At 43.2% G+C, this 23,643-nt stretch overlaps 1 protein-coding gene across 2 annotated transcripts; it reads right to left on the minus strand.

Annotated features, from left to right (window-relative positions):
• Positions 1-3,207: 3,207 nt before the first annotated feature.
• Positions 3,208-23,069, minus strand: mib1 (mind bomb 1). 2 transcript variants are annotated; one of them, XM_065227852.1, is made up of 5 exons: positions 22,558-23,069; positions 6,229-7,326; positions 5,108-6,169; positions 4,082-5,047; positions 3,208-4,011 (listed from the first exon to the last, which is right to left on the minus strand). In XM_065227852.1, exons 1-5 carry the CDS (start codon positions 22,705-22,707, stop codon positions 3,871-3,873), a joined length of 3,417 nt encoding a protein of 1,138 aa, XP_065083924.1. In that variant the 5' UTR covers positions 22,708-23,069; the 3' UTR covers positions 3,208-3,870. The 2 variants fall into 2 exon arrangements, with proteins under 2 accessions (XP_065083924.1, XP_065083923.1); XM_065227851.1 differs by having other exon boundaries at positions 6,226-7,326.
• Between the last annotated feature and the right edge of the window lie 574 nt (positions 23,070-23,643).

Genomic DNA, 23,643 nt, shown 5'->3' on the forward strand with positions numbered 1-23,643 from the left:
AAGTCAAGATTAAAGTGCAATTTTATTAGAATACTTTTGAAATAATAAACGTGTTGCTCCTGGAAATACAAAAAACAAACATATCACAGCGTTTTTTTGCAGGATTCAAACAAAGACTTCATCGTAACCGGATGTAAAGCGGCTCGGATATCATCAACCGATTGTCGTAAAGCGTTGTTATTATTCTGACGAGGAGAAGCATCATCGTGAACGTTTAGATCTAGGTCTGGAGGCAATCCTTCTTGTGGAACTGTTTCCACTTCCTCGAAATATCCCATGCTGGGAATATGTGCAGATGAAAACTGTTCTGACTCATCAAGCTGAGTGGCTACATCTAAAAAAATGTTATAATATTTATGTTTTAGTCAAGAATATTTAATAAAACATACCGCAGTAGCTGAATCCCGTTGAAATCCATTTTGTATCTACTTAGAAATAACTTGACGCATCTGCTGATTGATAGTGGTTGCTTTGTTTTTTTCACATACGACGCTTCACTGTGAGCGTATCTGCAGTTTTGGTGTTATCATCAAATTTTAACAGTTAAGTCATGTTGACAATAAAAGGGTGTATCAACACCATTTTAAAAACAATGAAAGCAGGTCACATAGGGCGTTCATTAAATATGTCTTTCATAATGCATTACAATTTCAAACCTTGTTTTTCATCAACTCGTAGGAAAAGCATGTATTTTATATTCGTTTAGATGCAAAATATCGATTTGTTTATTTTTGCGACTTACGTCCTTTTGAAAAGTTATGCTTGAAATCTATTGTCACTTGTAATTAATATCAGTTGGTGTATTAATCAGCAGATTTAATCGTTTTTCGTCTGGTGATACACCGAGCAATCGGCCTATTTAATAGATTTTCGTCGATGGATTTAGTCGGCTGACTTCGTCTTCTGTTTAATCGGCAGATGATTTCAAACCTTAACATATTTTCTGAAATTTATAAGTCTTGAAGTAGTTTTTTATTTAGGAACAATGCATTACAAAATAGTTTTATGCATTTTGTACAAGATTAATCCATTCTAACAAGAAATTTGCTTGAAATTAAATTGAAATTAATCAATTTTGCAAACAATCAATGAAATTGTCAAGGGCTGTCACAGACTTATCACCGTCGATTAGTGCTTATTCCTGCCACCAGGCGCGGAGGAGTTTAAGTTGGATTTCTCAATTGACAAATCCAACTTAAAATCCTGCGCGCCTGGTGGCAGGAATAAGCACTAACCGACGGTGATAAGTCTGTGACAGCCCTTGAAAATTCCTTTGATTGTTTGCCAAATTATTTAATTTCAATGTAATTTCATGAAAATTTGTTGTCAGCATGGATGAATCTTGTACAAAATGCATAAAACTATTTTGTAATGCATTGTTCTTAAATAAAAAGCTACTTCAAGACTTATAAATCACTGAAAACATGTTAAGGTTTGAAATCATCTAAAGATTAAACAGCAGACAAAGTTGGCCGACTAAATCAATCGACGAAAAACTATTAAATAGGCCGATTGCTCGGTGTAGCACCAGACGAAAAACGATTTAATGTGCTGATTAATACACCGACTGAAATTAATTTTTAAGTGGTAATGCATCGGGTGATTTGGATGATGTTTGTTTATTTGGAAGATATTTTCGAAACAAAGCACGATAAAATTCAGCATTATATACCATTATTACGAGTACTACTTTTTTGCTCGGATCATGTTTTGACTTCCACAGAAACTCGCTAGAATGAATAGAAAATAATAGGTTTTTGGTGGAAATTTCAAAAATGTATTCAGTTTGACACATTATTTCGGACTTATCACCGCTGCGATTGCAGCGTTACGGTAGTCGATTGAAACATGGATTTGTCAATTGACGAATCCAACTTAAACTAATGCGCGCCTGGTGACAGGAATAAGCACTATCCGACGGTGATCTGCTAGTGACAGCCCTTGGAAATTTCATTATTTTTATTAAAATTTGTTAAATTACAGTGCTAGTTCGTGTAAATATGCTATTAAAATGAATGAATCTTGTTCAAAACCTAAAAAAACTATTGTGATATGTGTCGATCCCAAAATAAAAATTAGTAGTTTTCAAATGAAATTGAAAAAAAACATGATGAGGTTATGGACATGGTTAAGTTAACAGCCATACCACATCGATTAATGTTGATATGGAGACACCCTAAATAAAATTTTATGGTTAATTTGTTTAACGACGTGTTCAAGGTATCATACAAACCATTTGTTGAATAGTTCAATGATTTGGGTTATCGTTCGTTTATGGTAATTTTTTATTAGGGCGTGACTAACCAAATTAAATAAAAATAGAAGAGCCCCTTTGTAAAATGTATTCCAATGCAGGCACCCGATGCTGGTTGTTGGTTTAATACGGTAGGATTGTATTCGGATACGATTTGCAACCATCGGTCGAAGCATGCAGGGATTTAGTTGGTTTTATCATGTTTGTTCTACGATTTTTTTTTTCAATGCTATTTCAATAATTTAGCACTTTAATATCTAATTATACTTACCAGAGAGATTATATTTATGCCAGAGAAGAAAGGGTTTCCGTTCGGCTATATTCCTTCAGCTATAGGAAAGATGATGTTCCTGCGGATGGAACAATATATTGTTTTGATTGCTTCAATATGTAAAATTGTTCTAACAACTCACCTCAAACAGCAAAACTAGTTGATTTAATTCAATCTCCGATGGGATGATCCTGCAGGATTGCATTCTCAGTTTGAATACTGTAAAAATATTGTTAACATTATTTGTTGATGTTTTGCTGAGAGCAACATATTTTTCATTTTGAAGAAATCTCAATAAGTTTGCATTTAAAAATTAGGATTTACTTACCATTCTTACCGGCGCTACTTTTCTGTTCATATTTGCTTTCTGTTATTGAATAAAGCAATTACAATAACACGTAAAACACAGTTTTCTTATCACAAACTTGAAAATATATGCAGTTTGACAGATGATCTCAAGTTCATCACCGCTACGATTACAGCACCGCGGTGACCGGCATAAACTTGGATTTGTCAATTAGAGTTACCTCTATGCTAACACGCTCTCACATATCGCACCAATACAACCGAACGTGAAAAGCTCAATTCCATATAAACCGGCTCTTACACGTTGCAGACCAACGCAACAACTTTGAATGATGTTTTCTTCCATATTCTATCTTAGCAATAAACCCGACACATCAATTGATATTGATATTCATAATCGACTTTATTTCGAAATAAGATATTTATAACCATCAGATTTGCAGTAATTAGATGTTGCACATAGCGATTGAGTTGCCCTTCTTTCTGTTGGACAGTTTTCTGTTATTATTATACTGGGACACTATGAATCTCCTTGCAAATATATTTGTGTAACTAGATCAATTTTGTATAATTATCCAACTAGGTTTATCCACAATTGTATTTTTTTGCGTAATGCAACTTCATAGATTGTTTCGGTTCAACGTTGAAATGTGTTGTAGTTGGAGCTAACCAACTCCAATAAGAAGACGGAAAACGTGTTTCGAGCACTACTTGCATACTGCAACTAATTCAAAATAAAATGTAGGTCAAACACTATTCTGTGCGCGAAAATTAAAAAAAAATCGTTAAAACGTAAACTTGACCTTTCTTATTAACCACGGAGTAGGCAATAAGAAAGCATTCTCAACGATTAACCATAAACAACTGAAGAAAACTAGTTTTGATTGAGAATTGACACATTTTAAAAACCTATTATACGATACGCGTAAACACAGCGACGGTATTTTGATTTTCGTAGAATGTTTTTACCAAGTAGATTCCGCGGGGGCGGATGGATGTTACTTGTTCAAGCGCAGAATGTTGTGCGATTATTTTAGTTTTAAAACAGTAAAATCCGCTTCTCCACCGTTTTGCGACAGATCGGGCATCCCTCGATTTGGTCTCCGCACATCTGGCACGTTCCATGGCCACACAGGAACACCATGTTTTTGATGCGATCGAAACAGACCGGGCACATTGTCTGCAACAATGATTAAAATTTAAAAATAATCAATGATCGAAATGTCCCAAAAAAGAAAGTTGTTACGAACCTGTTCCTTGATGTCCTGCAGTTGCTGCTGAAGTTTCTGGACGTCATCGGCCAGGTTCAGATTGCTTGGAGCAACGTTTCCTACGCCGATGTTGTTCATGGTGGTCAGTGACGTCGGGGTGCCGCTCACTCCGCTAACGTTCGGCGACATGGTGTTGTTCATGGCCACGCCATGACCACTCTTGTTGATACCCTGCAGAACGGTCTGATTGCCTTCCTTCTTTTCGTCGCGCTGGTACTGAACCGTGACAACGTTTCCTGGTCCACCGCTGCACACCGACAGCGGAACCTTCTGTTCTAGCTGAACCCTACATTGGACGCACTTCTTCATGATTTGGGCGCAATTATCGCATGCAACCATGTGACCGCAAGGTTTGAAGAATACCGAAGCCTTCCTGTCGGAACAAACCAAACACTCGCCAATCTTTTCCCGCTCCGTAACAGCTTCCCGACAGATCAAACACTTTTTGATTCGAGGACCACAATTGTCGCAACACACGACGTGTCCACACGGTTTGAATATGGTGTCTCGTTTCTGATCCGAACAGAGCAGGCACTCGTCCAGTGGACTTCCATTAGTACCAGCTACGCTATTCTGGCCACCGACAGTCGGCTGGATGGACATTTTGTTAAGATCATTCAGCAGGTTGGCATCTACCACTGCCACGGGTGAGATGCCTGGAGTGGAACCTGGCACTAGAGCAGAAGCGCTAGGCGCGGTTGCTGCTCCTGCGCTCGGTGTACCGTTGCGCAACATATTGGATGCCGGCAAAGCGGTGCCACCTGCGGCAGTCATGTCCATATCGTCTGTCTTACGTTCGTTGTAGCATTTGATGAGGGTCTTGCAGAGGTTTGGATCCGGACATAGGTCCAGCGGTGTTTGGAGCTTGCGATTCTTGATGGTCAGATCGGCACCGTTGGCCGCTAGGAAGCAGGCGATCGAAGCGGAGGCTTTCTTGTCGGTGTTCTGAAAAGACGAGGGAGCACGATTAGTACAGGGAATTCTGGAGGGAAATAATCCACTTACATTCCTTAGTCCCATCAGAATCTTTCCGAATCCTTCGACGTCCTGAAGTTGCCGCAGCTGGGACAAAGTGTGATGTCTCAAGGCTTCGTGAAGGGGCGTATCACCGTCCTTGTCGGGAATGTTCAGGTTAGCCCCTTCACGGACCAGCAGTTTGACGATCTGGACATGCTGACGTTCCACCGCCAGGTGCAGTGCCGTTTGCAGGTTGACATTCTGACAGTCCATGTTCGCTTTGCCCATCTTGACCAGTAGTTCAGCAATTTCAACGTGATTGTTCAGAGCAGCCAGGTGTAACGCGGTGTAGCCATCTTCCTTCTTCTCTTCCACGATCCACAAGCGGTTGGTTTTCGTCAGTAGAATCTTCATGGCGCTCGGATTGCCTTTTAGTGCAGCGTGGTGCAAAGCATTGAACCCGTTGTTGTTGGTTAAGGTGATATCCGCACCGTAATCCAGCAGCAGTGAAAGCATATTGTCATGTTCCTTCGAAATAGCATCATGGAGTGGGGTGTCGCCTTCGGAATCCTGCAAACTTGGATGGCAGCTAAGTTCCAGCAGGGTTTTAACGACGTTGAAGTGCCCCTTGTTGACTGCAATATGAAGTGCCGTCTGTCGTCGCTTGTTTCTGGCGTTTAGATCGGCTCCGGCCTTAGCCAGCAATCCCATAACTCCGGGCTCGTCTCCAAACGCAGCATGATGAACGGCACGATCACCATCTTTATCCTCAATCTCAACGTCTGCACTGTATCGTAGTAGAACTTGGATCACTTCTAGGTGACCATTTTGACTGGCCGCTTGCAAAGCGGTGTGACCAGCAAATACTCCATTGACGTCGACTTTGATCACTTGAGAAGAATCCTGCGAACTGGAGGACGAAGAAGCGACGTTTTGTGCGGTGGATCCGGACAGGAATTCCTCAACTTTAGCGACATCTCCGTTGGCAGCGGCCTTCACCAACTCTTCGGTAGTATCTCCCGATGCATGTGGTTCGAATAGTTTCTTCAAAATAGCCGACAATCGCTCTCCGTTGGTGGTGACTGCCGTTGAACCATCCGATGAGGAAGCCTGCAATACAAAATTCGTTATTCAAATACCCTTCAAGTAAACCAAACCCAGCTCACCACTTTTGTAACCGCCAACGGATTGTACGTCCACGAGGTGTTGCACACCTCTACCTTCAGATCGTTATCGTGGTACACCTGCTGTACCCTTCCAACCTTGCCCAGCGTTGGAACCATAGCTTCAGCCCATTCTCCATGACCACGCTGCAGTATCTTAATCCTCTCCAGGTCGCTGCAAATCTTCACAAAATCGCCCACCGCAAACTGTTGCGATTGATTCTCAGTTAGCATCGAAGCTGGAGACGAAACGATCGTCAGCACGGTCGGATTGAATGTCCACCGGTGCGAGCTCGGGTACGCCACCACAATATCGTGATCCTCATCGATACCGACCACCGTTCCTGTAGTGTTCAAACATTCGTACATCCCATCGGTCCAGCCACCATGACCGTGCTGCAACGATTGCACAATCTCGATATCCAAATCCACCGTCACCTGGTCTCCGATCTGGAAGCTGTGCGGCCCTCGACCCGGTCCAAACTCGCCCAGCAATGGCAGATGATCTCGATACACATTATTGCCCTTGGAATCATTCACCACCTTCAAGTCGGCCATCCCTTCAAACCCAACCCTGTACAAATTCTTCGCTCCATTATCCCACACTACATAGGCGGCAGAACGTGGCGAGGCCGATGACCAATCCTGTATCTCGTTGACCTTTCCACGTCGACCATTCCCCCCGTCTTGATCCTCCCACTGCCAATCAACCCCCCGCACAACCCGAGCCCCCGGAAAAATCCCTCGCACAGCAATCTTCTTTGTTTTGCGCCGTGGCTCTAGCAGCGTTTTCTCACCCCCGGGCGTCGAGATCCGATGAAACCGATGCCTCAGATGATGCTTATCGCCATGATAGCAAATCGAGCACAGATCGTAGTTATTACACTCGGCACACTTCCAGCGTATGCCGAAGATCGGCGTCTGGCGGCAGGTGTCGCACATGGTGCCCTCATGCTTGATACCGGTCGGGGCACTGTCCAGAATGCGGAGATCGTATGCGCCCGCGCATCGATAGTTGGCGGCAGTGCCGTTGTCCCAGACAACGACCACCTCCTCTTGGGATTCGAAATTGCGCACCGTCCCGACGTGGCCTTCACCGCCATCCTGCAAAAAAAATAGACACCAAGCGAAATGGGAGATTAGAAAACTGCTGAGGCAAGCAAGCCGGAAGAAGATCCCGGGATTGTAATCATTTGCAAATTGAGTGTTTGTTAGTAAACAGAATCTCAGTTTCTGTAATGAGGTGATGTGCGCGGCGCATGGTGCCGGCGTCGGCGGTATTGCAATTGTATGGAATTATTCAGGAGATTTTTGTGATTAGGCAGTTAGTAGACTATGAGATTGCGGGATGTGTCTAGAGTTGGTCAAATCAACATTTTATTGGTTAGGTCAGTTCCAGTTGGGACTAAGAGAAAAACAGAAGCAGAAGGAGATGGAATTTGCAGTATAAAACTAAAATTAGCTAATCAGCTAGGTGACATTAGCGTCGTAGTGAGGGTACGCTGCGTCATTGCTGACGGTCCTTTTCTTATCGATTGAATCAACCGCCAGGGTAGATGGGGCAATTATTTCTAGGGTTCTAAATATTTCCTCACCGAGGATTCTAAATTTTATGTGCGTCATTTCGCCGAATGGATCATCGCTAATATGTAATGATTGTTCATTTGATACATTTCTAAAAATGTAATACATTGAAATTGAAAAATTACCGAAACCAGTAAAACTCGAAAGAACAGCTCACGAAGAAGAAGAGGAAGAAAGCATTCCTATAAATCAAAACTATTAGTGGCGCCTGTGGTGTAGTGGTAAGCGTGATAACCTCTCATCTCAGCAGGCATGGGCTCAATCCCAGTCGGTGCCACCGGGATGTTCTGAGGCATAACATCTCTGATCACGCTTTCCTTCGAAAGGGGAAGTAAAGCCGTTGGTCCCCGATTCATGAGTTGATGGGTCGGTAGGTAGGGTCCTGGTGTGGGAGCTGCCTTCCTGGCGTCGGTAGCATTGGTGTTCAGCCGGGAAAACAAGATCGACGGAAAACAAATCAAGGAAAAAAAAATCTCCTCATCCATCGTATAGAATTAACACTTTAAGCATAGAGGTAAATCTAAGACCAGAAGGTCCCGAAGAAGCGAGCTCAACTTTTTGGCTCAGCTCTGGTACTATCTTCGGTCCCAAGCTAATCGATGCACCCCTCGAAACATTAGAAAATCCACGAACCCCTCATTTTATCTGTCAAACTTTCATAACGAATCAAAACAAACATAGTGTAGTACTGGAATTTATACTAGAATGGGGTACGTTAATCGATTTGCTAGGGACCAATAGGCTAGTCAGGGCTACAAAATGGTGAGTGACAATCTGGAAGGAGCGATATACCTAGCTCCGGTCCTCCCAAGTTCCTACCTCACGCCTCCACGAGTCATATGATCACAAAAGACTGCCAGCTGAAACATGGACACAGCTAGTTGGCGTAGCCTGGGCAATGTTGTCAATCCGACAATAGCAGAGTGAGGAGGTGCGACGCGAACACTGGCGTGGTAACCATAGCACGGTGATAGAGGAAATGCTTCGCCAACCCGAGCGTCTGTTCACCATGGAGGTGCGGCTCAAACAGCGTCTGACTGGCATCCAGCGGCTGAATAAAAAATGCTCTTCCCCGGAAGCTACACCTAAGATGGCAGCCCCATCACGGCGGATAGGAGACCTTAGGCCAACCACCTACTGTCTCTGAAACCTTTACAATTGTTACAGAAACCAACAGAGAAAGACATCGAACTGATATAACGGCAACGAATTTTAGCGCAAAACAAAGGATACGAATTGGATCATGGAATGTATTGACGTTAGCCCAGCAGGGTAAACTGGCACAACTCGCCAACGAGGCGCGACGCATGAAGCTAGAAATTCTGGGACTGAGTGAAGTTCGTTGGCCAAACTTTGGAGAGCACAAACTGCCGTCGGGACAGGTACTACTATACTCTGGTATTCGAGGTGAAAACGCTCCCCGCCATCGTGGAGTTGGTCTCCTACTTAGCGTCCAGGCAAGTGCTGCGCTCATCAAGTGGGAGCCTGTTAATGAGAGGATAATCGTTGCTAGATTTAGAACACGGGTTCGTAACCTTACCATAATCCAATGTTATGCGCCAACCGATGCTGCCGAGCTACAGGACAAGGAGAATTTTTACAGTCAACTGAATGCGGTCGTGGATAAGGTTCCAAAGGGTGACATCAAGATCTACACTGGCGACTTCAATGCGAAGATCGGCTCCGACAACACGGACTATGAGCGTGTCATGGGACGCCATGGTCTCGGCGAAATGAGCGAGAACGGTGAGCTGTTTGCAGAATTTTGTGGCAATAACGACATGGTGATCGGGGGCTCGCTCTTCCCCCATCGGCCAGTGCACAAAGTCACGTGGGTTTCCCGTGATGGACGTACCGAAAATCAGATCGACCACACCTGCATCAGCCGAAAATGGAGACGGAGCCTTCTTGATGTCCGGAATAAACGCAGCGCCGACATCGCGTCTGACCACCACCTTCTAATCGGTGAAATCCGCCTACGCATGGCGCGGATCCAGCGACGGGAGGAGAGACTCGGGCAGCGGTTCAACACACGCCGACTTGAAGATCCAGCGGTAAAAAGGTCTTTTGTTGAAGAGCTTGAGACTCGAGCTGCGGACGTTCCAAAAGGTGGCAGCGTAGAAGAACAATGGACGGCCATCAAGAATGCCTTTATAGAAACAACTTGGGTGAGCTGCGCACCCAGAGGAAAGAGTGGATCACAGATGAAACCTGGCGGAAGATTGAGGAGCGTAGAGAAGCAAAAGCCGCGATAGAGCGGGCGAGAACCAGAGGAGCCAAGAACGAAGCCTGTCAACGGTACTCGGCTCTAGAGAAGGAAGTCAAGCGCTCTTGCAGACGGGACAAGCGAGCGTGGGTGAACTCCCTGGCCGACGAAGGGGAGAAAGCCGCAAACACTGGCGATATACGCCTCCTCTACGATATCTCACGACGCCTGAGTGGAGCAAGGATGAAACCGAGGATGCCAGTGAAGGACACGACTGGACAATTGCTTACCGATCCCACTGACCAGCTGAAACGCTGGTTTGAGCACTTCAAACGACTTCTTCAAGTTTCGACGGCTAACCAGCCATCAACATCTCGGCATGATCCGCCTAGGGTGCGGCGCATCACTCGCGTCAATTCCGAGGCCCCATCACTGCAGGAGATTGAAGCAGCTATCCGAAGCATGAAATCCAACAAGGCTCCAGGGGTCGATCGCATATCAGCAGAGATGCTCAAAGCTGACCCCATGCTATCCGCACAAATGTTGCATCAACTATTCTGTAATATCTGGGACACCGCGACTTTTCCGGCCGACTGGATGCAGGGCATCTTAGTGAAGGTCCCAAAGAAGGGGGATCTGACTGTGTGCGACAATTGGCGAGGCATCATGTTACTGTGTATTGTTCTCAAAGTTCTGTGCAAAGTTATCCTGAATCGGATACAGGAGAAGATCGACGCGACTCTCCGACGGCAGCAGGCAGGATTCCGTGCCGGAAGATCTTGTGTGGACCATATTGTCACGCTCCGCATCATCCTGGAGCAGGTCAATGAATTCCAAGAGTCCCTTTATTTGGTATTCATTGACTACGAAAAAGGTTTCGACCGTCTCAATCACGAGAATCTGTGGGGCGCCCTGAGACGCAAGGGAGTTCCAGATAAAATCGTCAACCTCATCGAAGCGCAGTATGAGGCTTTCACGTGCAGAGTTCTGCATAACGGAGCCTTGTCCGACCCTATCCGGGTAGTCGCTGGTGTGAGACAAGGATGTATACTATCACCGCTACTGTTTCTCATCGTAATCGACGAGATCATGGTAGGTGCAATTGACCGTGTACCGAACCGTGGGCTGCTTTGACAGCCTATCACCATGGAGCATCTCAACGACTTCGATTTGGCTGATGATGTTGCTCTACTAGCACAACGGCGCTCTGATATGCAGAGTAAGCTCAATGACCTAACCGAACGCTCCTCTGCGGCGGGTCTCACCATCAACGTCAACAAGACCAAATCGTTGGATATCAACACGGGCAACCCTTCCAACTTTACGGTAGCGGGGCAAGCAGTGGAGAAGGTCGAAAGTTTCCAATATCTTGGCAGCCAAATAGCGTCGAACGGCGGGACCAAGAGCGACATAGGTGCACGAATCAAGAAGGCTAGGGCTGCATTTGCGAGTTTACGAAACGTATGGAGATCCAACCAGATAAGTCAACGCACCAAAATCCGAATTTTCAACTCGAACGTGAAATCTGTGTTGTTATACGCCAGCGAGACGTGGTGTGTATCAGCGGAGAACACTCAACCGATGCCTGCGGTATATAATTCGTGCCTGGTGGCCTCACAACTGGATCTCGACTGCCGAGCTCCATCGTCGATGTCATCAGAAACCGATAGCAACAGAAATTCGAGAGCGAAAGTGGAGGTGGGTCGGCCACACACTTCGACGGGGCGGAAACGAAATCTGCAAGCAAGCGCTGGATTGGAATCCGGCAGGACATCGCAGCAGAGGCAGACCCAGGGGCTCATGGCGGCGGAGCCTCAATAAGGAAATTAAGCAAGTCGATAGAAATCTGATCTGGACCCAGGTCAAGGCAAAAGCGAGCAGCCGCCCAGGATGGAAGTCTTTCACGTTGGCCCTTTGCACCGCTGGTGGTGCACAGGACCCTTAAGTAAGTAAGTAAAATAGGCTAGTCAAGTAGTGAGCCAATTTAAAACCGTTAGTTTCGAATTGATTGTTGCTTTAAGTCTGATATTTGTTGTTAAGCATCTTCAACTATGTAAATGTTGTCATGTGTTGGAGTGCGAAATGGAATAAGCGGAGTGCCTCTACAAAGTCCGCACGCCGCTGGGCTCAAGTTGACAGCGAGAGCTATCACACTATTAGCACAAACGAAGTGACAGACGACTAACTGGCGAAGAAAACCATTTAAATAATGTGGTTCACTGTAATAGAATTTTCTTGGAAGCTTGTGCCATCATCCACCAGATGGGTTAGTTTTTTTGTTTTGATTTGAACAAAGTTGATTTTGTGTACAATGATTCTTTGACAGTGTGCAAAGAGTGTATCATTTTTTCATTTTTTTTTTATGCATTTCAGTTTTGAGTAGAGTGAAAGAGATAGAACCAAAACATTCTAGTACATTTGGTGAAAATGCTAGTTCAATCCAGTAGTAGTGTTGCCATGTGGTACACTGAAAAATTGCAATAGCAGGTTAGTCACCAAAGTTTTCGAGCCGCTCCGTCTGTCACTTCGTTTGTGGTTTTATCGTTAAGACGCGCGTTTTAATTCGTTTAATTCCGAGTGATTTGTGGTTTCACGCCCAGTATTCGCGTCCGCGAGTTCGGCCTCTACGCGGGGCCTGAAATCATCAAAGTGGCGACTTCGGAAGTGGAGTTTGAATGTGTTTCTTGTGCTGATAAAGTTCAGCCAAAACGTATCCTACGCGAAAAAGGAGAAGAATGGATCATTCGTTCCTCGAGAACCAGAACCTCGGGAATGGCCAAGCAGGGCAGCAGTAGCAACAGCAGTTTCTTCGTGCTCCGGTCCTTTAACCACCTCCGTCGGTACCATCAGCTGATCCGTGCTTTCAATTGTTTCAGCAAACAGCAGCAGGGTTAACTAACGGAGCTATTTAGACAGCAGCAGGAGCTAATTGATCGCCAACAAGAGGTTATGCACCAGCAGCATTTTTTTTTAATCTTTATTTTAGAGATTTTTAGCCTTAGGCTAGTTTATTTCTTAGCACCAGCAGCAGCAAGCGTTTATGAAGCAGTAAGAACAGTTGATTTGAAGCATCATGTCCTCGATCCAGGTGCAAATACCACCGAATCCGGAAGCGATACTGGACTCTCTTGCCAACAATGTGAAGGAGTTCAGGTATGATCCGGAGAACAGTGTGACGTTTTCGGCGTGGTACAAGCGGTACGAGGACCTTTTTGAGAAGGATACTAGTCGTCTCGACGATGGAGCAAAGGTACGTTTGTTAACGAGGAAGCTGGGAATGTCCAAACATGAGCGATATGGGGTACACTTTGTGAAAACCAAAAATGGAACATATAACAAAATTATGAAAGATTTTGAACATTAATAACTCAGCTGCCCCTGGACCAATTTCAATCATTTTATCACCAATCAATCAGAAACATTTCTACGCATCAATAGCAACGCTTCCGACTAATTATTTCCAACAATAAACTATTGAAAAAGTGGTAATGTCAAGCATTGTCCAAATAAAAAGTGATAATAGTATCATTGTTTTCATGAAATAAACGTTCTTCCCAAACCCAGTCGTCATAATCGAGTACCACTTGGTTGAACATGATCCTGATTTAACCTGAAAAGATATAAAAGAGCGCTGCTGTCTAGCCTCAACTCATTTCCGCTTCGGACGACGTGGTGAGCAGGCAGCATAAGCAGCAATAGCAGCAGTAGGAAGGTGGTGGCAGGTTAGGTAGTCTACTCTTCTACCTAACAAGCAACAAGGACTGGTCGTGGCAATGGAGGAAAAGGTCTTGGTAAAGGAGGCGCCAAGCGTCATCGCAAGGTTCTTCGTGACAAACGCCATCCGTCGTCTGGTTCGCCGTGGTGGTGTCAAACGTATCTCCGGTCTGATCTACGAGGTGTGCTGAAGGTCTTATTGGAAAATGAGATCCGTGATGCTGTCACCTACACTGAACACGCCAAGCGTAAGCAAGTTCAAAAACGGAAAGAGTTAAGATAATAGATGATCGATCAATTAAAAGAACTAAATGCTCTTCACATTTGTTCCGTCCACTAGCGGTATGTCGCATAGCCGTACGCCTTCATCATCCACATTGTCATCGGTACATCTCCCAAATCACATCGTACCGTCAGCACACCTCTTAGCTCATCTTCTGTTGTGATATCATCCAGATTCCTGTTCCCGACCACTATCTCCTGCGATAGAGCTCATAGCCTAGAGATTTTTCGACGAGCGCCTGATTTTCACCACGTTTTCTAGATATCATAGAGGCAACTCTAAGACCAGAAGGTCCCGAAGAAACGTGCTCAAATTTTTGGCTCAGCTCTGTAACTCTCTTCGGTCCTAAGCTAATCGATGCACCCCTCGAAACATAGGAAAATCCACGAACCCCTCATTTTCTGTCAAACTTTCATAGCGAATCAAAACAAACATAGTGTAGTACTAGAATTTCGACTAGAATGGAGTACGTTAATCGATTTGCTTGGGACCAATAGGCTAGTCAAGTAGTGATCCAATTTAAAATCGTTAGTTTCCACCGGTTGGTAATATGGCATATTATGATTAATATTGAGGAAACTTACATATGCAATGCTGGTCCTACTTGTGCTTCAGAATCGTCGTTCAACAATTAGTGGAACTGACCCTAGAGCACCATAATTTTGTATTCTTTTAGTATTGTATTGAATTTGAAGCTATATTCACGTCATGACTCCAACCCATTCTTATAACACAACTCCTGTGTTTTGGTAAACAAAAATGAGGGACTCTGGATCATCCAGGGTGCCGTTCAGTGCCCCCGGATTTATATTCAGATCACAACCTTAAAATAATATGTATCACTAATACAAGTGTTTTCCAACGAATCTCGGAGTTCTAGGGTTAGTTGCAAAAATTGGACACTTTTAATGATGTTCTGGATCTTCCAGAGGATCTGCTTGGGCTGGAGTTCATGACACTTGAAATTCCAGTAACTGTTTCGCTTAGCTGTAGCAACGCAAAGAGAAAATCGACCAAGAGAATCGATCATCGCGTTTACGCTCTTATGCATGCTCACTGTCGAATTGATGAAAAATCCCGATACTCCTGAAACTCTTGTAACTCCAGGAATTCTAGGAACTTCCGTGAAGAGTGAAGAGTTCCGGAAGTACATAATTGAGTGAGTTAGAAAGAAAGGGGTGTAAGTGACTTTGATCGATTCTCTTCAACGACTTTCTCTTTCGTTAATAATTCAGCTGCAAACACTTGATTCGTGTGCCATTCTCGATGTTAGATGAGAACCTCCTTTATCAAACTATGTGGCAGAAATAGCGCAAAATATGTTTACAAAGCTGTGGCTATCAAAAGAGAAAATCGATCATTCTTGGTGAAATATTTCGCACGTGTCGCCATACTTTTTATTTCACTGCGAAGTTTTAATCCTTTTTTCGAGTGTTTTCCTAAACAATAAACCACTAATTCTTGTTGATCGATTTACTGTGGTTGATAAGTACCAGTCGATTATCAATTTCCTTAATTTTATTAAGTAAATAGTTACAAATATCAAATTAGTGGAGTGGTCGTCAGGCTACAAAATGGCGGTTCCGCCGGACAAGGCGGCGAGAACGTACCAAGTGTACGAGTATGACAAGTCCGATCCTGCGCCATACCGAGTCATCGTTCAGCTGATAGACGACGGGAAGGGAACGATCCAGTTGAACAAACTAACTTTTGGCAAGCTGATGACGAAGTCGGAGTTATATAAGAAGAATATCTCCAACATCCGTGCACTCGGAAAGTTCAAGGTCATGGTGTTCATGGAAACTCTACAGGCAGCAAACCAACTACAGAAGGATACTCAGTTGAAGGTGAACAACTACAAAGCCTACATTCCTCGTAGCTTTGTTTCCGTGTCTGGTGTGGTAGCTGGTGTTCCAGTGGATATGACGATCGAAGAAATCCAAGCAAACATCATGTGCGCCTGCCCGATCATCAACATCAACAGACTTCGCCGTTTTGAAGGAGGTGTCAAAATTCCAACGAGTCGAATTGGAATCACTTTTCGTGCCAGTATGCTGCCGAAGGAAGTTCGTCTCTTCTGCTGCATCAACTCAGTTCGTCCTTTTGTGAATCGGCCGGTTCTATGTCTCAAATGTTTGAGATACAACCATGCTACGGAGAATTGCAGATCGAGGAAACGTTGCTCCAATTGTTCGGCTATGCATGACGAAATGGAGTCAGGAGATTGTCAAAATCCCAAAAAGTGCTTCTACTGTAAGATCGATCACCGCACCTCGGATATGGACTGTCCTGAAAGAACCCGGCAACGGAATATCAAGACCATCATGGCAAGGACAACTCTAACCTACATGGAAGCGAAGGAACAAAATCCAATATTCACTCAAAACAGGTACGACGTTCTTGCGAATGAAGAGGAGTTTCCATCTCTACCACAAACATATTCGAACATGGCTGCAGGAGTTTTTGCGGACAAGAAGAAGAAATCATCTGGAGAGCCGAGCAACAATGGAATTGCGTTGTTCGACAAATTCCGTGTTATGGATTATGAGCGATGGGCACAGAAAATTGAGGAAGCAAGATCAACGGAAATCCTAACGCAGCTGAGTACTGGAACAAATAGAAGCGAAAATGGAGTGGATGACACGGCCAAACCCATGAATACCATGGTCCCAAACCACAGCACAAATGCAACAAGCACGATTCGATCAAGGAGTAGAAGCAGACTTAGAGACGATTAATTGCATCATAATAAAGAATGATGTAAACCGTAAGTAATAATGACAGAATTAAAAAATTTCCAAATAAACATACAAAGCCTAGAAAAACATAAGGAAGAGCTTTCACGAGTGTTGATAAAAGAGGACTATAATATAGCCCTTATTTCTGAGTGTTGGAGCAAAGTAGAATCTGAGCAAACGAAGTATAAAATACCAGGGTTTTTCAATTTCCTTAAATCAAGAAGCGATGGTTATGGAGGTGCAGGAGTCCTGATTAACAAAAAGTATAGGTCTAGAGAAGTACAGCTTCCTGATTTCCCAAAAATTCAGGCATTTGGACGACACATTGTTTCTGCCGATATTTTGGTGGTATATCTGTACGTAGCTCCATGTATAACCGTTACTGATTTTGAAAATGGGCTTAAGGAGATTTTCAAAGCAATCGCCAAGTTCAGAAAGGTAATAATTAGAGGTGACTTCAATGCTCACCACTTCTCCTGGGATCATCTTCATTCGGATGGGAAAGGAGTTATACTATTCAACTTGATAAATGAAGAACATCTTGTTCTTATGAATGATGGTCAACCAACATATTTTCCGGTGGACATAAATAAAAATCCTTCGGCAATTGATCTAGTTATTGTATCACCCTCATTGCTTCTCGATACAGCTATGAATATCCTAGAATACGGAATTGGCAGTCATCATCTTGCACTGGAAACAGTTGTTCAGCTCATCAAGTGCCGGAAACCACAATATTTCATCAATAAGAAGCAGGTTTTCGAAGGTATTAGGAATATTGAGGGTAACAGTGTCATTACCATGGCCGAACTCCAAAATGAGACTAAAAACATTCTCAAAGGTGCTAAACAAAAAAACAAACATTCGCCCAAGTTCTGGTGGTCTGAAGAGGTGGAACTGGCTTGGGAGGAAAAAAGGGCAGCTCGAGCCTTATTCAACAAAACAGGAGGTATCATGGAACTTCTGGACTTTAAGAAGAAGGAGGCAATTTTTAATCGCAAAAAGCAGGATTCTTCAAGGGCAAGATTCCAAGATTTTGTGGCTAGTATTAATCCTCAAACTTCTACATCCGCCGTTTGGGATAAAATAAGAAGGCTGACTGGAGGAAAAAAGAAACCAGGAAACGTTTTGGTTCACGAGGACGCAAGCTTGGCAAATGATTTCCTCAATAAACATTTTCCTTTGGAACCATACCAAGATGACACACCCTCACGCACTTCGAAGTATGATATCCTTTCCGTAGATTTTTGGTATAAACAAATTGCCAAAAAGGTCAAAGGCAAAATAAATCTATCAGCTCCTGGATCCGACGGGATCTCCTATCAAATGTTGGATATGTTACAGCCAACAGTTAGAGATAACATAATTCGAGACCTGAATTTAATCTGGAAAACCAACAGAATTCCTATCGATTTGAAAACGATTAAGGTTATTCTTTATTTATCTTTCGGATTCAGAAAACGAATGTCCACGATCACATGTCTTGAATTCGTTACGAATAGGATTTTTCAAATTAAGAGACAGAATAGAATAGCTGCTATCGTTTTCGTTGACCTTTCAAATGCCTTTAATACTGTGAGAGCAGATAAACTTGAAGAACTCTTCTAAATCTGGATATACCTCCTGAATTGTCTAGTTGGTTTATTTCCTTTTTAACAAACAGGAAAATTCAAATTCAGGTTGCAGATAAAACGATTACTCGATTCGTCACACAGGGACTTCCGCAAGGTGATGTTTGTTCGCCTACTCTTTTCAACGTATATACAACTGCTTTGCATGGTATTCATGTAGAAGGAGTGGTACTAGTACAATACGCTGATGATTTTGCTGTTATCATCGAAGGAAGAAGTAAAGATGAATTAAATACTAGAGGGACAAAGTTCCTCAAGCTTTTTAAATACAAAGCCGATGAATTAAATCTGTCGATAAATGCACAGAAAACTAAGGCAATGCTTTGTGTTAATAGCTCGAATGACTTAAACATCTGTATTGGAGATTCCAAGCTTGAAACCGTCCGTACTTATAATTACCTAGGAATTCTTTTGGATAGATCACTCCGGTATGGTGCACATATCAGAGATCTTACCCGAAGATTAACTGAGAGACATAATATGATCAAGGTGATCAGTGGCATTAAATATGGTGCACACCCACAGACCCTTGGCATGGTCTACAACGCACTTTTCAGAAGTTGAATAGATTACGGTTCAACTTTGTATGGATCTGCCTGTAAAACCAACCTAGCAAAACTAGATGTGCTAAATAATCAATGTCTCCGGAAAGTTACCGGATGCACAAAAACAAAACCCCGATTAATACACTTTATGCGATCGCTGGTCAACCCGCATAAACGCGAACCATAAATTGACCTTACCTAAAATGGTTAAAAATTGTTTATAATCCCTGCTAAACTTTAACTGAAATGGTTATGGAACTTTACATGAACGTTTAATGATAAAGTTTCAACCTTATGTATTATGGTTTTTTGGAACTGGACCTTACAAATAATGGGTTGTTAAGAACCATTACCGTTCCAAATTCTTGTTTTCTCCATACATTTTCAGAAAGAGAACTATATAAGAACGTTTTTACTTATGATTTGAGAACATTAATGGTAATGGTTATGGTAGTCAGTAAGGTCCATTAATGGTTTTGTATTATCGTTCAACTTTACGTGGAATATATCGTGAATTGGTAATCAGTAAATTACAGGCAACCAATTCGCGATATATTCCACATAAAGTTGATCGATGTTACAAAACCATTCGTGGACCTTACTGACTACCATAACCATTACCATTAAAGTTCTCAAACCATAAGTGAAAAGGTTCTAATATAGTTCTCTTTCCGAAAATGTATGGAGAAAACAAGAATTTGGAACGGTAATGGTTCTTAACAACCCATTATTTGTAAGGTCCAGTTTTGTAAGCGGAAAAGGCTGTAAATATTTTCAGTTCCAGAATACGATTCCGGTTAAGCCCTGGTATTACAAAACACAGCTCAATAATTTTGAAACTCGCACTCTAAATCGTCTCTTGGCCGATCATGACTATTCTAGTTATTGGCTGTTCAAGATGAGAATCCAGACTGACTGTATATGCGAAAGTTGCGACGTTGTTGAAAATGCGGAACATATTATTTTCTTTTGTGTTAAGTATGCACAAACCAGAAGTAGATACGAATTAGATAATTACTGCAATATTTATCAAATTTTCAATACCAATAATCTGAGTAATGTAGTAGCCTTCCTAAGAGAGATAAACAAACAAATCTAGGTAAATCACACAAAACAACCTGTAATAACAGGTAAATGTTCTAAGTCTCTGAGCAAACTGTCAGTGAAGTCGATGCGACTATAAACAAAACTCGCTGGCAATATAGCGTTATACTGCTGTGCCATCCCTAGGCTCATGTGTCAAAATACAATGAGCATCGAGAAAGAAGAAGAAGAAGAGAAAATCGATGAAGAGCATTGATCAAAGACATTTACACCCCTTTCCCTAACAACCTCAATTGTAATTTTGAACTTAACAAATTCTTCTGTTTCTGAAGCTGCAGGGGCTCTAAAGTTATAATGCATGAATCTCTGGATATTTGACGCACTATTAGGAGTCTCGTGATTCGCAAATATTTTAAAGTTCCTCGGGTCTCTAGGTTTCAGAGATAATTCCGGATTTTTCCCATTTTTTGGGAGTTTCTGGAAATTCCGAATACAAGATGAATTATTGCGGAAGATGTTGCCACCTTCGTAGTGACATGGGTTAACCTTAAGGCTAAAAGAGACCAGAAACAAAAATAAATTTCGTCGTATCAATCTTCAAGACTACTCTAGTTAAGCTACATCGATCGAGATTAAAATAATGTCTAACAATTCCTCATATGTCGAGACAAAAAAGCGTGCAAAATTATAGAAAGCAGTAAACATAGGCGTAGCCAGAGGGGGCAGGGGAGGGGGCTACTCAGCAACACATGGCATTCGGCCAAATTTTCCACCGTATTTTATTCGCCCCTCCCTAGCTCGAAACCTGGCTACGCCCTTGGCGGTAAACTATAATTTGGGAAGTTTCAATTTATATTTTTATTTTACCTTTCTAATATAAATCTCTTGAATTGTCAACATATATTATGTGTATAACGATTGCTCTAAGAGCGAGAGAAGAATGTATTACTCCAGTTATTGCTAAATCATAATTCAAATTTATAGAAGACTGTTTTACTGTTCTCAATTTCGTTGGGCCGGCACCATTCATCATCAATCAATTTACCCTACTTCTGTTTATACAGCAATACACGAGCGACACAAACAGCGCTCCACTTACTTCCAATCAGTCGCCGATCGACTCGATGCGATAAGAATAATTTTCCCATTACCAATCGCACCCGAAAAACATGCCGACAAAAAACTGCAGCATTGCATGTCTCCTTGCTTTTCTCATAGATGGATGCTGACCTCAAAATGTTCATCAACACTCCATCAACATCACACATGTTACGATGCGATGCAATGTGCGAAACATCGCATCTTTTGCTGATAGGTTTTGGCACGTTTGCTTCCAATTTCGCTTTCACGCAAAGGCTGCTGCATCATCACCGCCGACTGCCTCTCTACTGCCCCTTGATGAAGACGAAGTTTATGCATTTACAAACATTTTCCCACATACAGATTGGAAAAACATACCGAGGGTACTGCCTATCCTCTCGCCAATCGGATTATGCTGGTATGGCGCTCGGGGTAGAGTTCATTCGCTTCATTTTGACCGCGAAGCGCGAGGTTGCATTGCATTGCCAGCTCTGACTCCTCGACGAATGATATAGAAGGCAAGCTTGAAACTACTCACGTATGGTTTCTATTTGAATATGATGTTTTCCTTTTATTCGAAATCAGATGTTGAAGCGTTGCCGGAGAAGTAATATGGAAGAGAAATTCGAAAATCAAAGCATCGTGCTAGACGAACATCTCCACGGTCGATGGTGACTTGAATAAGCGCCGATAAATGATTTGCGGTCATTGGTCACAATATAGTTAATTGCCTCCTTCTGTAGCTCCGTCGAAGTTCAATAAAATTATACTATGAGTAGCAAAATTAGATTGTCCAACGCAGGCTTCCAGAAGGAATCAAGCAATTCATCGGTAATGAATATTGATACTTTGGAACGAAAGCTTCTCAGCTCTAAACTTCTGTTGTTTACTTTATGGTCTATCAGTTTTTAGTGAGCAACAGCTTCCTGCTTCTTGCATTTTAAAGCTACAAGCTAGTCCTGCCCTCGTTGTTCTAATGTTAGGTAACCTATCTCAATAGGAAATCTATGGACGGCACAGGCCAGTGACGACACTCGTTAATTATTTCGCAGCTGAACTCAGCTTCAGTGCTAACAAACGTGATTATAAGTACGTGTACATTTCCACTCAAGACTAAGACACTCAAGAGACGAACTACAAAGAAGACTGCAATACACAGCACGAAGCTTCAATCAGTTAATTCGTAAATTTTCAGACATCATAAATAATTGAGCTGCAATTTTTCAATAATGATCTCGTAGCTCCCCCGCCCTCCTCAAACCCTTGGCCAACATCCGCACACAAGAGTCTCAATATGTTGATGATGAATCATCAGAAAGTTGGCTAGGCCCATTCGAATTCAAAACGTACGAGCCTCCGCGCTCTCTATCGGAATTTACTAGTCTCGTCTTATTGCTGCCTCCTGCTCCGTTCAAGGTTTCTCCTCATCCTCCTTCTTCTACTGTTTAAACGGTACAAAAATGGCTTCCATTCGACTTGAAGTTTGCTGGTGCTTCTAGAAGTTGCTCACCTGTTTGCCCCATTTCCAGTCCGGTCCGCGGATAACCCGGGATCCAACGCCCTCCATCGTAAACCGAGATGGTCTGGTCGCGACGGAGACATTGGTCGGCGCTACCACTTCCATACTGGTGCCTGTCGTCGTAGCGCTAGCGCAGGCCATTTTCCTCTATTTCGTATTCTTCCTGCGCTCGAAATCACATGAATGCACACAAGGGGCACCACTTTTTCCAACACAAAAAAAACACACACGGGGCTGGTCCCCAGTCAGCCTCTTCCGGGGGAAACAACAGGTACTTCAGCTAATCCTCACCAAACTCGTTAGCACGGTCTCCGCCCGTAATCGATAATATTTTCGGACGGCTCGCAGGCAGACACTATTTTTTCCGCTTCCAAGAACCACTACCTGCAGCGAATGGAGGCCTTCACTTTTTCTTCGGATTGAATGAAAATTTCAAACCGCAAGCAGGCAGGCAGCCAGATTGAAAACCACCAACACATGAACGCGACGAACGAAAGAGAACTGACGGACAAACTGTTTCTTTCTTGCTTTTTTGCCGTGCACGGGAAGCAACAAATCGTCCGTCGTCAGACGGTTCTGCCTGCATCTCGCTTCTACTGACGCAACATTGTATGGTGGTATCTCGCTCGAGTTGCTCAACATGATTGCGGAGCCGGAGCATACCAACACAAAAGCGCGATGCATAACAACAGCAAAACAAACATGACAACATCAAAGCAGTCATTTTGACAGCAGCCGTAGCGCCCTTCAGAAACGGACATGATGGAGATAAACGAGACAGCACTCGAGTAACAATTTAAAACGACCTAAATATCAACTTTTGAAAACAAAACTCTTAGTGCAACCGTAACGGTACGCTGCTAAACTCATTTTAGCAGCCCTCATCATAGCGCAGCTACCGTATCAGGGGTTGCCATACGAGTAACTAAAATAGCAGTCGGCTTCTCGGTGAGAAGCGCGCTACCAAATTTAGCAGCGCGATAGCAGCGCGATAGCAGCGCGGGAGAAAGGTTGCTATTCGTTGCTATCGTCAAAATGCTCACTACCGGTACGGACAAAGGCAAGTAAATTGATAAC

This window comes from Ochlerotatus camptorhynchus, unplaced genomic scaffold (assembly GCF_037179485.1).
Source record: "Ochlerotatus camptorhynchus isolate MF236.1 unplaced genomic scaffold, CSIRO-AGI_Acam_v1.1 ptg000277l, whole genome shotgun sequence".
In the NCBI taxonomy this organism is placed as follows: Eukaryota; Metazoa; Arthropoda; class Insecta; order Diptera; family Culicidae; genus Ochlerotatus; species Ochlerotatus camptorhynchus.

What these genes read in the sequence shown, in the direction of transcription:
- mib1 (XM_065227851.1), bottom strand. Translation starts at nt 22,707, where the DNA reads ATGGCCTGCGCTAGCGCTACGACGACAGGCACCAGTATGGAAGTGGTA. An exon ending in ACTGGAAATGGGGCAAACAG is followed by an intron (nt 7,327 to 22,557) that starts GTGAGCAACTTC and finishes TTTTTTTTGCAG; the next exon opens with GATGGCGGTGAAGGCCACGT. An exon ending in CGTTGGCGGTTACAAAAGTG is followed by an intron (nt 6,170 to 6,225) that starts GTGAGCTGGGTT and finishes TTTGTATTGCAG; the next exon opens with GCTTCCTCATCGGATGGTTC.